Source organism: Oncorhynchus keta, chromosome 11 (assembly GCF_023373465.1).
Source record: "Oncorhynchus keta strain PuntledgeMale-10-30-2019 chromosome 11, Oket_V2, whole genome shotgun sequence".
NCBI lineage: Eukaryota > Metazoa > Chordata > Actinopteri > Salmoniformes > Salmonidae > Oncorhynchus > Oncorhynchus keta.
This window is the reverse complement of record NC_068431.1, coordinates 9,724,236-9,740,981: the sequence shown is the minus strand read 5'-3', so window position 1 is coordinate 9,740,981 and position 16,746 is coordinate 9,724,236. Positions and strand designations below refer to the sequence as shown.

The 16,746-nt window shown below is 43.4% G+C and overlaps 1 protein-coding gene across 2 annotated transcripts; it reads left to right on the top strand.

Moving 5' to 3' along the window:
* The first annotated feature begins 7,645 nt into the window (after positions 1-7,645).
* On the top strand, positions 7,646-12,647 carry mat2b (methionine adenosyltransferase II, beta). Of its 2 annotated transcripts, none has more exons than XM_035779605.2 (7): positions 7,646-7,797; positions 9,312-9,506; positions 9,704-9,818; positions 10,952-11,098; positions 11,249-11,442; positions 11,551-11,664; positions 11,852-12,647. In XM_035779605.2, the coding sequence occupies exons 1-7, from the start codon at positions 7,768-7,770 to the stop codon at positions 12,026-12,028; spliced, it is 972 nt and encodes a 323-aa protein (XP_035635498.1). In that variant the 5' UTR covers positions 7,646-7,767; the 3' UTR covers positions 12,029-12,647. The 2 variants fall into 2 exon arrangements, with proteins under 2 accessions (XP_035635498.1, XP_035635497.1); XM_035779604.2 differs by lacking the exon at positions 7,646-7,797 and adding an exon at positions 8,372-8,533.
* Positions 12,648-16,746: the final 4,099 nt, after the last annotated feature.

The following is a 16,746-nucleotide window of genomic DNA, read 5'->3' as shown; positions in this document are numbered from 1 at the left end:
GTGTGCTTAGGGTCGTTGTCCTGTTTGAAAGTGAACCTTCGCCCCAGTCTGAGCGCTCTGGAGTAGGTTTTCAAGGATCTCTCTGTACATCTTTCCCTCGATCCTGACACTGAAAAACATCCCCACCGCATGATGCTGCCACCACCATGCTTCACCGTAGGGATGATGCCAGGTTTCCTCCAGACGTGACACTTGGCATTCAGGCCAAAGAGTTGAATCTTGATTTGATCAGACCAAAGAATTTTGTTTCTCATGGTCTGGTGCCTTTTGGCAAGCTCCAAGTGGGCTGTCATGTGCCTTCTACTGAGGAGTGGCTTCAGTCTGGCCGCTCTACCATAAAGGCCTGTTTGGTGGAGTGCTGCAGAGATGGTTGTCCTTCCGGGAAGGTTCTCCCATCTCCACAGAGGAACTCTGGAGCTCTGTCAGAGTGACCGTCGATTTCTTGGTCACTTCACTGACCAAGGCCCTTTTCCCTGATTGCTCAGTTTGGCCAGCTCGAGGAAGAGTATTGGTGATTCCAAAACTTCTTACATTTAAGAATGGAGGCCACTGTGTTCTTGGGGACCTTTAATGCTGCAGAAATGTTTTGGTACCCTTCACCAGATCTGTGTCAAGACAATCCCGTCTCAGAGCTCTAAAGACAATCCCCTCACCCTCATGGCTTGGTTTTTTCTCTGATATGCACTGTCAACTGTGGGACCTTATATAGACGGGTGTGTGCCTTTCCAAATCATGTCCAATCAGTTGAATTGACCACAGGTTTACTGCAATCAAGTTGGATAATCAAACAGGATGCACCTGAGCTCAATTTCAAGTCTCAAAACAGAAGGTCTGAATACTTACGTAAATAAGGTATTTTAGTGTTTTACTTGTAATTGTTAGGCACGCCTCTGAAGAGGGGATGCAACACCCTGCGACAACTCAACTCTCTGTGAAGTGAGAGGTATGGACTGGAGGTGTGAGTAAGGATGACAAAGGCAGAGAGAGTGGTACCATTTACTAGGAATTTATTCCTTCACACGGTAATATGGGGAAAAGGGGCTGTACGGAACCAAAGAAAGTAAATGTCAAAGCCCCCTCCATCTAACCTGCCTACCCACTACTTCTCTAACCTACCCTCCTATATGACCTGCCTACCCACTACTTCTCTAACCTACCCTCTCCTATCTGACCTGCCTACCCACTACTTCTCTAACCTACCCTCCTATCTGACCTGCCTACCCACTACTTCTCTAACCTACCCTCCCCTATCTGACCTGCCTACCCACTACTTCTCTAACCTACCCTCTCCTATCTGACCTGCCTACCCTCTCCTATCTGACCTGCCTAACCACTATTTATCTAACCTACCCTCTCCTATCTGACCTGCCTACCCACTATTTATCTAACCTACCCTCTCCTATCTGACCTGCCCACCCTCTCCTATCTAACCTGCCTACCCACTACTTGTCTAACCTGCCTACCCACTACTTATCTAACCTGCCTACCCACTACTTCTCTAACCTACCCTCTCCTATCTGACCTGCCTACCCACTACTTCTCTAACCTACCCTCCTATCTGACCTGCCTACCCACTACTTCTCTAACCTACCCTCCTATCTGACCTGCCTACCCACTACTTCTCTAACCTACCCTCTCCTATCTGACCTGCCGACCCACTACTTCTCTAACCTACCCTCTCCTATCTGACCTGCCCACCCTCTCCTATCTGACCTGCCTACCCACTACTTCTCTAACCTACCCTCCTATCTGACCTGCCTACCCACTACTTCTCTAACCTACCCTCCTATCTGACCTGCCTACCCACTACTTCTCTAACCTACCCTCCCCTATCTGACCTGCCTACCCACTACTTCTCTAACCTACCCTCTCCTATCTGACCTGCCTACCCTCTCCTATCTGACCTGCCTAACCACTATTTATCTAACCTACCCTCTCCTATCTGACCTGCCTACCCACTATTTATCTAACCTACCCTCTCCTATCTGACCTGCCCACCCTCTCCTATCTAACCTGCCTACCCACTACTTGTCTAACCTGCCTACCCACTACTTATCTAACCTGCCTACCCACTACTTATCTAACCTACCCTCTCCTATCTGACCTGCCTACCCACTACTTCTCTAACCTACCCTCCTATCTGACCTGCCTACCCACTACTTCTCTAACCTACCCTCCTATCTGACCTGCCTACCCACTACTTCTCTAACCTACCCTCTCCTATCTGACCTGCCGACCCACTACTTCTCTAACCTACCCTCTCCTATCTGACCTGCCCACCCTCTCCTATCTAACCTGCCTACCCACTACTTATCTAACCTGCCTACCCACTACTTCTCTAACCTACCCTCTCCTATCTGACCTGCCTACCCACTACTTCTCTAACCTACCCTCCTATCTGACCTGCCTACCCACTACTTCTCTAACCTACCCTCCTATCTGACCTGCCTACCCACTACTTCTCTAACCTACCCTCCTATCTGACCTGCCTACCCACTACTTCTCTAACCTACCCTCTCCTATCTGACCTGCCTACCCCTACCCTCTCCTATCTGACCTGCCCACCCTCTCCTATCTAACCTGCCTACCCACTACTTATCTAACCTGCCTACCCACTACTTATCTAACCTACCCTCTCCTATCTGACCTGCCTACCCACTACTTCTCTAACCTACCCTCCTATCTGACCTGCCTACCCACTACTTCTCTAACCTACCCTCCTATCTGACCTGCCTACCCACTACTTCTCTAACCTACCCTCTCCTATCTGACCTGCCGACCCACTACTTCTCTAACCTACCCTCTCCTATCTGACCTGCCGAGCCACTACTTCTTGAACCTACCCTCTCCTATCTGACCTGCCGACCCACTACTTCTCTAACCTACCCTCTCCTATCTGACCTGCCGACCCACTACTTCTCTAACCTACCCTCTCCTATTTAACCTGCCTCCCCACTAGTTACCTAACCTACCCTCTCTGATCTGACCTGCCAACCCACAACTTACTGAACCTACCCTCTCCCATCTGACCTGCCCTCTCCTATCTGACCTGCCTACCCTCTCCTATCTGACCTGCCTACCCTCTCCTATCTAGCCTGCCTACCCTCTCCTATCTAGCCTGCCTACCCACTACTTATCTAACCTACCCTTTCCTATCTAACCTATCTAACCTACCCTCTCCTATCTGACCTGCCTACCCACTACTTATCTAACCTACCCTCTCCTATCTGACCTGCCTACCCACTACTTACCGAATCTACCCTCTCCTATCTGACCTGCCTACCCACTACTTCTAACCTACCCTCTCCTATCGAACCTGCCTACCCACTACTTCTAACCTACCCTCTCCTATCTGACCTGCCTAACCACTACCTATCTAACCTACCCTCTCCTATCTGACCTGCCTACCCACTATTTATCTAACCTACCCTCTCCTATCTGACCTGCCCACCCTCTCCTTATCTAACCTGCCTACCCACTACTTATCTAACCTGCCTACCCACTACTTATCTAACCTGCCTACCCACTACTTGTCTAACCTGCCTACCCACTACTTATCTAACCTGCCTACCCACTACTTATCTAACCTGCCTACCCACTACTGATCTAACCTGCCTACCCACTACTGATCTAACCTGCCTACCCACTACTTATCTAACCTGCCTACCCACTACTTATCTAACCTGCCTACCCACTACTTATCTAACCTGCCTACCCACTACTTAACTAACCTGCCTACCCTCTCCTCTGACCTGCCTACCCACCACCTATCTAACCTACCCTCTCCTACCTGACCTGCCTACCCACCTAACCTACCCTCTCCTATCTGACCTGCCTACCCACTACTTATCTAACCTACCCTCTCCTATCTAACCTGCCTACCCACTACTTACCTAACCTACCCTCTCCTATCCTATCTGACCTGCCTAACCACTACCTATCTAACCTGCCTACCCACTACTTATCTAACCTGCCTACCCACTACTTCTCTAACCTGTCTACCCACTACTTATCTAACCTACCCTCTCCTATCTGACCTGCCTACCCACTACTTATCTAACCTACCCTCTCCTATCTGACCTGCCTACCCATCTAACCTACCCTCTCCTATCTAACCTACCCTCTCCTACCTTACCTGCCTACCCACTACTTACCTAACCTACCCTCTCCTATCTGACCTGCCTAACCACTACTTATCTAACTTAGCACCACCTGGTGCGCTAACCAAAATACGGGGGTGGTCCGCCCAGGTCTTATCTGGTGTGCCTAGACAGTGAATATACTACGGCTATATGTTTCCCCGCGGGCCTCTTGCCTAAGCACTCCCTAGGTGCCTCCTCCTTCCCCCTGGGAACAAAATGAAACAGAATATTAAACAATCCACTTAACAACAAAACTGAGAAAAAACTAACTCAGGCCATTAAAGAAGTTCTGACAAAGCAACAAACACAGAACATTCCAAAACGGCTATCAACAACAAGTAACATTGTACATACCAACGACCAACATGCTACACCCCTCAGCCATCAACATGCTACACCCCTCAGCCATCAACATGCTACACCCCTCAGCCATCAACATGCTACACCCCTCAGCCATCAACATGCTACACCCCTCAGCCATCAACATGCTACACCCCTCAGCCATCAACATGCTCCACCCCTCAGCCATCAACATGCTACACCCCTCAGCCATCAACATGCTACACCCCTCAGCCATCAACATGCTACACCCCTCAGCCATCAACATGCTACACCCCTCAGCCATCAACATGCCATCAACACCCCCCTCAGCCATCAACATGCTACACCCTCAGCCATCAACATGCATCAACCTACACCCTCAGCCATCAACATGCTACACCCTCAGCCATCAACATGCCATCAACATGCTACCCCTCAGCCATCAACATGCTACCCCTCAGCCATCAACATGCTATACCCCTCAGCAGCCATCAACATGCTATACCCCTCAGCCATCAACATGCTATACCCTCAGCCATCAACATGCTACACCCTCAGCCATCAACATGCCATCAACATGCTACACCCCTCAGCCATCAACATGCTATACCCCTCAGCCATCAACATGCTATACCCCTCAGCCATCAACATGCTACACCCCTCAGCCATCAACCTCCTCTCTCAGCAATAATCTATATCACAATCAATCTCTTCCCTGAACAACAGAACACTGGCTTTTATAGCTTCAGAAGGCATTGGAAATTGGAGACAGCGATTCCTGATGAGGGGGCGGGGTCAGCTATCCAATTAATCGTGGAGTCGACCAATCAGCTGCTGGGGGATTTCAGGAAGCTATCTCCTGAAACACACTCAAATACACAAACTACAACACAGAAACTAGGGAACGTAACAGTAATACATATGTAAAAAAATAAAAAAATAAAAATGTTTTCACTTTGTCATTATGGGATATTGTGTGTAGATTGATGTGGGAAGAAACAATTGAATACATTTTAGAATAAGGCTGTAACGTAACAAAATGAGAAAAAGTCAATGGATCTGAATACTTTCCGAAAAAACACCGTATGTACAGGGTATTCAACTGTTACCTTACGAGGTCTGGAGCCCGCTGGTTTTCTGTTCTAATTAATTGGACTCACCCGGTGTCCCAGGTCTAAATCAGGCCATGATTATAGGGGAACATTGAAAAAACGCAGCAGAACTTTGAGGTCCAGAGTTGAGTTTGAGGGCTTTAGTATATTATGGTATAATACTCTATAGATGTACAGAGTATTAGAGACCCAATTCATTACTCATGGTTTCATATGCATACTCCTGCAATAATGGTTTATATGATGGATGGTGTGTATTATAGATTCTGAGAATTCCAGCTTCACCAGGTTCCAAAGATGTAGGACTTGGATTTTTCGTTGAACTGTGAATAATTGTTCAAAACAAATTAGATTGGTCGTGTACACATATTTAGCATGTTATCGCGGGTGTAGCGAAATGCTTATGTTCCTAGCTGTTTAAGTATCCTACTAATACTTGAAGTACACACAACACTCATAATTAATTTCCTATAATATATTTCACCCATTTATTATGGTGCATTCAAGACAACCGGGAGCTCTGGGGGGACAAAGTCAAATCATAACGCCAGTGATGTTTAGGAAGGAAAGTTTGAGATCTAGAAAGATGCCAAGTTTCCGAAGTCCGAGCTGGATGACTAAAACTATTTTTCCCAGTCTGATTTTTTATTTATTTTATTTTACGCGAGATCCCAGTGTACTTGAATGCACTGAAGTCGGAGATTCCAGAGTTACCAGTTGTTTTGAACTCAGCATTACATTCTAAGAAACAACATCCAACATGTACTGGTAGGTTCACTGGGTTTCTGCTGACCATGAGGGGTACAGCCTCTGGATTGTTGTAAAATCATGTCACTCACTCTTCCCCTTGACCTACCACAGGGAGGAGGTAGTGTTGGCCTATTCATTACAGTAGGAGGCATGAGGGTGAGTGAGTGGGATTGCTGCCATACTAACAAACTCACTCTTGTCCAGTTCTAAGAAATGAGGCATGCAGAGTGCACCAAAATACCAAAACTTCAGGGCATTGCTTATCCCCATGAGTTATTTTCCTCTGAAATGTAAGTCTAATTCTGCAATGCGCATGGCTGATGTGAAATTGACTTCAACTCTCAAGCAACTTCAGACCATGTTTTAAGTCACTGACAACATTGAAACAACGCGATGTCCCTTCACAACTGCTATTAACCTTTTGGCCAATGAATTGGTCATCTGTTCCTAAGTTGGTTTCTATCTTGACCCTTTCACTACCCTTCAATTACATAGTTTAGAAATGTGTTTTTGATTGTTACTCTTTTTCGGAGGTGGTCAATCTATTTATTTCTGTCCGATATTATTTAGTATTTCTTGAGCTGATATGATATCTGCAATCAGGTTTCTATTGAATATTTTGTTTTAATGACGTACTGTGTAAAAGCCAGAAGTGCGAGCTACACCATACAGGAGGAAGGGGCGATTGATATTTGGGGGACATGGGAAGGAACACCTGTTACTTTATCTGTCAGCTTTCACACGTTTCTCCACCCCAACCTTGACCACAAATATTGTTGTTATTGCAACAAAAAATTATCAAAGTTTGGTCTTTGAAGTGACCGTTCCAAGTGTGCACGTACAGACTCAAATGTGTCAGGATGTCACTCTCAGGAATGTGTGACAGGACACTGTCATGTCTATATGGGATACAGCTTTTGTTAACTTGACGTCAAAAGTAAATGTTTTTATTACCTTTATTTAACTATATTGTAGTATGACGCTCATTCTCAAAGATATAGCAAAACCAGAAAGCCCACGTAGTCCAGCCCATATCACATCGGGAATATGGTAACTTGCTAAAGTAACCGAGAATCATACATTACTTTTTACCATGGGGCTAGAACAAAGGGTGTTTGTTATAAAGTAGGTAGGTAGCTAATGACAAAAATGGAATTAAATGATTTCTAGTAGCTAGGCTTCATTAGAAGTGGCTATGTGAATATCTGCATGAGCTAAAAATACATTTACATATTCAAATAATGTATGTAACTGATTATGCTTTATTAGACTTGCTAGATATGTGAGATAGAACTGCCATCTATTGGTCACTATGGGGTACACCACAAGACTTCCCCTTTAAGAATTGATGTTGCCGGAAAAAAAATACTCTGTCCTTTTTTTTTCTCTATAAATTAGTGGTGGTGCTTGATCGAGTTGTATGGTTGTGTTTGTGGGAAACGATGTCGGAATATAAATACGGAGATTACGAGGTAAATGTACAGGGTTTACGTGAAGATCGATAATTTAGTAAGGAGTGACGATTTAACAGCTAGCTAAGATTAGCCACTGCTATAAAGGTAGCTTGCTAGCTAACTTTAGCTTGCTCAGCGATTTTAGCCACAGGAGCTATGAATGTATGTGAATGCACGTGCTATAGCTTGCTATCCCCAGCTAGTTGGGGGTTGTATTCATTGGGCCAGTTGCTGAGTTTAGCGTACATGGTTAGTGTTTGTAAGGAGATATACCAACGTGATTTGCTAATACTGCACAATTTAATCACTTCCCTGATAATTTACACGTTTAAGAAATGTTACTATTAAGTTGTGCCTTCATTTATTATAGTTACGCTAAAAGGTCAACTCTATTCTACTGAGACATTTTACTTATGTTCGTCTTTGTTTTTTAAATAGTTTTTATTGTTGCATTGTCGAGAAGGAACCCGCAAGTAAACATTTCGTTGGACTGTGTGTCCTCAACATAAGGACTAATATACATTTTGAGACCGTAACCAGTTGGACTCGCTTACAGGGTCGCTGTGTCTCTATATCCGCGCAACCTCTCGCGAGACTGGAAACAGCTGATCCGGGAAGATGCGCAACAGAAATTATATAAACATTGGCGTTTATTGAATGAGCATAGTAGATATTACATTTTGATATTTCTGTTGACATGAACGAAAAGGAACTTAAGATACATTTCACCCCAGGGCACGTGGAGGTGGTGCAGGTAAAAGTAGAATCGGGGGGCATTTTTACTTTTGAGAGAGAATTGCGACGTTAGCTAATAACGTTACATCACTATCACAATGAATTAATCTAGCTAATCCTGTTGCTAACTAGTAATGGTCGAAGTTGTCTAGTGAGCCAGTAGATTTCAAATAAATTATTTATTTAGGCGAAGACTTGTAATGTCTCGAATCGTGTCTAATCGGTTTAGACTCATTGGGCACCCATTCTGGCACGGTTGTGTGACAGGAACTGAGGTGTATTCATTACTGCGAGTCTGTTGCAAAACGTTTCGCAATAGAAACCGTACACTGCAAACGCTCTTCAACCTAACGTAAGCGCTGTTGGGTTTAAACGGAAGTTGTAGTTAATTTTAATTGTGTTGTTTTCACGCTTTGCCATTCCAATCTGAATAGTTTGCGAAGTGTTTGGTACAAGTTGCACATCTATAAATGATCGATTAATTCGTGTTGTAAAGCGGAGTGAAGTCCGCGGGGTACCTTCCCAACTTGTTCCAGATGTTTCTGTTGCAGACGAAATGTTTTGCAACAGAATCGGCATAATGAATACACTCCTGTTAGCACGTATCAGTACATAGGTCAAAATGGAAATGAAAGATCGTTTTACGACATTAAGCTGTAAATGATTATATGAATTTCAAAATGTTCTGCTTCATATAACTGCTAGTTCATATGTGGATTACATCAGTTTTTATTGCCAGGAGTCATAACAAAACAATGTATAACTTAAGTTGTATTTTTCCTGTGTCTCTTCTTTAGGCGAATGTGGCCATCCCCTATAGGCGTGTGCTAGTGACAGGGGCCACAGGGCTGCTTGGGCGTGCGGTTTATAAAGAGTTCCAGAATAATGCCTGGAACACCTTGGGATGTGGGTACAGACGGGCTCAGCCCCGCTTCCTACGATGCAACCTAACGGACGAGGATGCTGTGCGAGCTGTCATTCGAGACTTCCAGGTGAGGATCGAAGTCTTGTCATTCTGTGTAGGCTGCAGAATTCTGGAAGTACTGTATTCCTTGTGGGAATCATTGTCATCAGAAATTTAGATGAAAGGCTAAACAGCCTAAAATGGGGATAAATGGCTTGGGTATCATTGTACATACATATTCCTTACTGTATTGTTACTTGTGTTGAATGTATTCTGTGTCATCAGCCCCATGTGATTGTGCACTGTGCTGCGGAGAGGAGGCCAGATGTGGTAGAGCAGCACACAGAGGCAGCCCTGAACCTGAATGTCCATGCATCTGGGACTTTAGCTAAAGAGTCAGGTGGGTCTGCTTTATTATCAGAATCATACGCACTGAGAATTCAGGATGCACAATTGCACAATTTCAGGTGTTTAATGTATACTTTTTGATATATATATATATATATATATATATATATATATATTGAACAAAAATATAAACGCAACAATTTCAAAGATTTTACTGAGTCTCAGTTCAGAGAAGGAAATCGGTCAATTTAAATACATTTTATTAGGGCCTAATCTATGGATTTCATATGACTGGTTAGGGGCACAGACATGGGTGGGCTTGGGACATCATAGGCCAGCCCACTGGGGAGCTAGGCCCAGCCAATCAGAATGAGTTTTTTCCCCACTAAAGGGCTTTATTAGAGTCAGAAATACTCCTCAGCACCATCCCCCAATCCCCAGACAATCCCTCAGGTGAAGAAGCTGAATGTGGAGGTGCTGGGCTGGCATGGGTACACGTGGTCTGCAGTTGTGAGGCCGGTTGGATATACCGCCAAATTCTCTAAAATGACATTGGAAGCGGCTTATGGTAGAGAAATGAACATTCAGTTCTCTGGGAACAGCTCTGGTGGATATTCCTGCAGTCAATTTGCACCCTCCCTCAACTTGAGACATCTGGTGTTGTGACAAAACTGGACATTGTAGGATAACCTTTTATTGTCCCCAGAACAAGGTGCACCTCTGTAATGATCATACTGTTTAATCAGCTCCTTGATATGCCACACCTGTCAATGTAATCACGCTGGTAAAGGAGACACGCTCACTAACTGGGATGTCAATGCATTTCTGCATGACATTTTTTGAGAGAAATAAGATTTTTGTGCATCTGGAAAATTCTGGGGATCTTTTATTTCAGCTCATGAAACATGGGACCAACACTTTACATGTTGCGTTTTTATTTTTGTTCAATATAATAACTTAACTGTGCAGTAATATTTAAAACATCTCTTTGATAAAGTGTTATGTTAAATAAACAAATTCACAATGTTCAAAAATGTAAATGAGCTCTTACTAAAGTGCTAGTGTGCCATCGAGGTTGTTTGAAATATAATATTACTATTAACACGTTTCTAAAATAAACATGTAGGCCTATGGTTTCTACAGTTCCCTGAACAGATTTTCCTGTTTGTGTTGTGATATCTGAAGCTGGGGTCTTCCTCATCTACATCAGCACTGACTACGTGTTTGATGGTCGGAACCCTCCCTATGGAGAGAACGACACTCCTAATCCTTTAAATGTGTATGGCAAGTCCAAGGTAGCGGGGGAGAGTACGGTCCTGAGACACAGCCCTGGTGCGTCAACACTCTACTCATTCCTTTACTATCGGTGTCATTGTGTTTATCTTTCTTTTCGTACTCTATAGTCATGTGTAACTTCTCACGCATCCTTGGCTCCCTGATCCCTAAATGTTAATCTGTCATTTCAATTCCTCCCCTATGCAGGTGCGGCTGTGCTGCGAGTGCCCATACTGTACGGCGAGGTAGAGCGTGTGGATGAGAGCGCTGTGACGGTGCTGTGGGACAAGGTTCAGGATGGGACAGAGAGCTGCAATGTGGAGCACTGTCAGCAGCGCTTCCCCACCTACGTCAACGATGTGGCTCGAGTCTGCAGACAGATGGCTGAGCGGAGGCGCCAGGTGAGCTCAAACTGACTGGTTGATTGAACAGCCCATAAGGCAATGTCTATGGTCTGGTCCCTTCATTATATTCATTGTATCTTCTGCATGTGTTTTTGTGCTTTCCAGGACCCATCAATACGAGGGATCTTCCATTACTCTGGAAAGGAACAAATGACCAAATATGAAATGGCCTGTGCGATTGCAGATGCTTTCAACCTGCCCAGCAGTCATTTGATACCGGTATGATAGCCTGTGTGCATTTCCTTTTTCTGTTACTCATGAATAAATGTGTATTTATTGATCGGTCTCATCTCATGTTGCTTCTCCCACACAAATGCACTTAAAGATAATTCTCCATCTAAACATTATTTCCTGATGCTGTTTATCCCCTCCCTCCCCCACTGCCTATGACCCTCTTCCACCCCAGATTACGGAGCAGCCTGCCGGTGCGGCGGCTCAGAGACCTCACAATGCCCGGCTGGAGTGTTCCCGTCTTGAGCTGCTGGGCCTCAGCGTGGAGCCCATCCCCTTTAAGACTGCAGTGAGGGATAGCCTCTGGCCCTTCCTGTACGACAAGCGCTGGAGGCAGACCGTCTTCCATTGATCGCCGTCAGGAGGCCAAACCCACTGGATCAAGAACAACCCTTTACCTACTTCAAGCTTTGACTTCTGCCTGCTCCTTAATTGAGAATGTATTTCATTGTGTATTAGGAAGTAACTTATTCAGAGAATTCATTGATTCTTTCCTGCTCGAATGAAAGCACATTGCCTGTGTACCTAACGCATGTAGTGATTTGACCATTTTGAGAATTTAGTTTGAATGTGTAGCTAATGAATTAGAATTCTATGTTCCCTTATCTGCTGGATCAATTAATTTAGGTCATTTATGTGAAGCCACTGTCAAACTGAAATGTCAAACTTTCCATACCAATTAATGGCATTGTTAAATATATGTAGTCTAAAGATATTACTAAATACAGAATTTACTTTTTTTATTTTTGAAATACATTTTGTCAAAGGGTTACTTAAAAGTATGCTTTTTTTACTCAAATGAAAAAATGCTTGTTTCTTCACACAAACCCAGACTGGGATTCATTCAGTTGGTGAAGGAGACATTTTTTTTTGTATTTATTAGTCTGTATCATGCACTATTTGTAATTCAAGCACAATATACAATCGTACTGAAAGACACAGCAAAAAATAAAGAAATCGGTATCGTGTGACGTTTAGTCCTGCTCAGTTTGTGACTACCTCCTCAAAACGGTGTGCAAGACGCTGCCACTGATCCTAAACCTCTTGTGAAATGTGAAGTTGCCTATTGGAAGACTAAATCACGATCTTTATCAGAGAATAGCAAGTAAAGGTTGTTTGAGAAATTATATTCTGTAATTGTCAATTTTTCTCTCATTAAAGCGTTTACTGATCTTTGATTCATTTTGCGGGTTTTTAAGGAAGTGAAATAGGTTTCTAAATCAAGAAATCCTAACATTTCCTGGGTTAACAATGTAAGAAATGTCATTAACCAAACACCTAATCGGTCAGGAAACAGACCTCTAAGACTGAACCGTTTTTATTTTTTTCTCCATGAGCAACTGCTTGTTCAATGGCTCTTTAAACAAGGGAGTCAGCTGATAGGCCAATGCCGCTTTCAAAACGCATGGAAATCTCTGACTTCAGTGTGTTCATGAAAACTGGGAATTTTGGGTGAAAAACTGACTGGGAATTTGTTTTAAAAAAAAAGGTTTTTCAACTCTATTTCAAGTCTCAAGCTCTGGCATCTATCTTGAGCTGATTCCCTGTTCAAAACAACTGGGAACTCGGAAATGTCTGACTTCAGTGCTTTCAAGACCACTGGGAACTGTGCAAATAAAACAATCTCAGACTGGGGAAAATTCATTTTGAACGGTCATCCAGCACCATCAGAATATCTGACCTGAAGATCACCATGATTTCACCTTGTCTTGAAAGCACCCATAGAGAATGATAAAGGCCTCTAGTGGCCAAAAGGCCATTTTAGAATGAGCAGTGCCATTGCAGACTTCCACCATTCTAATGTCAACTGGGTGGGACTTCCAAATATAATTGGCTGATTCATCCTGATGACCTTGTAGGAGTCATGTCATGAAGAAAATTGACTACTTCAAATGGACATTGCCTCAATGGCACAGCCCACACTATCACATATGTTATAATGGCACAGCCACACTGTCACATATGTTATAATGGCACAGCCCACACTGTCACATATGTTATAATGGCACAGCCACACTGTCACATATGTTATAATGGCACAGCCCACACTGTCACATATGTTATAATGGCACAGCCCACACTGTCACATATGTTATAATGGCACAGCCCACACTGTCACATATGTTATAATGGCACAGCCCACACTGTCACATATGTTATAATGGCACAGCCCACACTGTCACATATGTTATAATGGCACAGCCCACACTGTCACATATGTTATAATGGCACAGCCCACACTGTCACATATGTTATAATGGCACAGCCCACACTGTCACATATGTTATAATGGCACAGCCCACACTGTCACATATGTTATAATGGCACAGCACAGCCCACACTGTCACATATGTTATAATGGCACAGCCCACACTGTCACATATGTTATAATGGCACAGCCCACACTGTCACATGTGTTATAATGGCACAGCCCACACTGTCACATATGTTATAATGGCACAGCCCACACTGTCACATATGTTATAATGGCACAGCCCACACATATGTTATAATGGCACATATGTTATAATGGCACAGCCCACACTGTCACATATGTTATAATGGCACAGCCCACACTGTCACATGTGTTATAATGGCACAGCCCACACTGTCACATATGTTATAATGGCACAGCCCACACTGTCACATATGTTATAATGGCACAGCCCACACTGTCACATATGTTATAATGGCACAGCCCACACTGTCACATGTGTTATAATGGCACAGCCCACACTGTCACATATGTTATAATGGCACAGCCCACGCTGTCACATATGTTATAATGGCACAGCCCACGCTGTCACATATGTTATAATGGCACAGCCCACACTGTCACATATGTTATAATGGCACAGCCCACACTGTCACATATGTTATAATGGCACAGCCCACGCTGTCACATATGTTATAATGGCACAGATATAAAGACCTCTATCTACAGTTCCTTGCAAAAGTATTCCCAGACCTCAATTCAATTGAGAATATGTGGTATGACTTAAAGATTGCTGTACACCAGCGGAACCCATCCAATTTGAAGGAGTTGGAGCAGTTTTGCCTTGAAGATTGGACAAAATCCTAGTGGATAGATGTGCCAAGCTTATAGAGACATAACCCAAGAGACTTGCAGCTGTAATTACGGCAAAAGGTGGTTCTACAAAGTATTGACTTTGGGCGGGTGAATAGTTATGCACGCCCAAGTTTTCTATTTTTTAGTTTTATTTCTTTTTTGTTTCACAATAAAAAAATATTTTGCGTCTTCAAAGTGGTAGACATGTTGTGTAAATCAAATGATACAACCTCCCCCCCAAAATCGAGTTTAATTCTAGGTTTTAATGCAAAAAAATAGGAAAAATCCCAAGGGGATGAATACTTTCCCAAGCCACTGGAATTCCTCTATCTGTCTCTATGAAAGCACCACATGTCGGCAGACCGTCTCAGCCGTCTCTCGACCACATCAACGCACCCATCGTCAAGTTCTCCTGCCTGTGAGAACCGAGGAGCCGACAAGCAACAATCAATGGGTTTTTATACAAAGTAAATCAAGAAAAAGGCTTTGTTGATGCAAAAATACAGAAAAAGAATCGCATTACAGATAAGTCGATTCAACCCGAGGTAATACTGCAATTATTCACCCAGACACATTATAGATATCTTTAACTGTGCAAAGGGAAGATTTGCAATTATCTGCTTGATTTATTTATTCTTTCAATGTTGAATTTGTACAGTTGTGTCTAAATTAAACTAAGGAAAGTTCAAATATAACTTTACTGCAGCTGCTTAAAACTATAGTTTTACTTTTCTGAAACAAATGGCAAAACTAATATAATAGTCTTTGATATGGGTGGGACTTGTCAGCCACAGAAAGGGCTCTTGGCCATATGACCCACACACCTCCTTATTAACTGTGTCTGTGGAAGTGGAAAGTATTGCACATAATTCAATTCAGACCTTGTTCTCTGATTATCATTACAATGTTAAGATATGCTGAACAAAAATATAAACGCAACATGGAAAGTGTTGGTCCCATGTTTCACAAGCTGAAAAAAAAGATCCCCGAAAATGTCCACACGTTATGTGCACCAATTTCTTTTATATCCCTGTTAGTGAGCATTTCTCATTTGTCAAGATAATCTATCCACTTGACAGGTGTGGCATATTAAGAAGCTGATTAAACAGAATGATCATTCCACAGGTGCACCTTGTGCTGAGGACAATAAAAGGCTACTTGTAAATGTGCAGTTTTGTCACACAACACAATGCCACAGATGTCTCAAGTTTTGAGGGAGAGTGCAATTTACATGCTGACTGCAGGAATGTCCACCAGAGCTGTTGCCAGGGAATTGAATGTTAATTTCTCTACCATAAACCACCTCCAACATCGTTTTAGAGAATTTGGCCTCACAACCGCAGACCACGTGTAACCACGCCAGCCCAAGACCTCCACATTCGGCTTCTTCACCTGCAGGATTGTCTGAGACCAGACACCCGAACAGCTGATGAAATTGTGGGTTTGCACAACTGACAAATTTCTGCACAAACTGTAAGAAACCGTCTCAGGGAAGCTCATCAACTAAATCTTGTAGTAAATCATGTGGAAATTGAGCAAGTTCAGATGACTAAACTGCTTGGAGTAACACTAGATTGTAAACTGTCATGGTCAAAACATATTGTTGCAGTAGTAGCTAAGACAGGGAGAAGTCTGTCTATAATAAAGCTCTGCCTTCTTAACAACACTATCAACAAGGCAGGTCCTACAGGCCCTAGTTTCTACCTTCTCAACACTATCAACAAGGCAGGTCCTACATGCCCTAGTTTCTACCTTCTTAACACTACTATCAACAAGGCAGGTCCTACATGCCCTAGTTTCTACCTTCTTAACACTACTATCAACAAGGCAGGTCCTACATGCCCTAGTTTCTACCTTCTTAACACTACTATCAACAAGGCAGGTCCTACATGCCCTAGTTTCTACCTTCTTAACAACACTATCAACAAGGCAGGTCCTACAGGTCCTAATTTTGTCACACATGGACTACTGTTAAGTCGCGTGGTCAGGTGCCACAAAAA

Coding starts and splice junctions, on each gene's coding strand:
- mat2b (XM_035779604.2), top strand. CDS start 8,477: ATGAACGAAAAGGAACTTAAGATACATTTCACCCCAGGGCACGTGGAG. Junction 9,507..9,703: donor CTGTCATTCGAGACTTCCAG/GTGAGGATCGAA, acceptor CTGTGTCATCAG/CCCCATGTGATTGTGCACTG. Junction 11,443..11,550: donor TGGCTGAGCGGAGGCGCCAG/GTGAGCTCAAAC, acceptor TGTGCTTTCCAG/GACCCATCAATACGAGGGAT.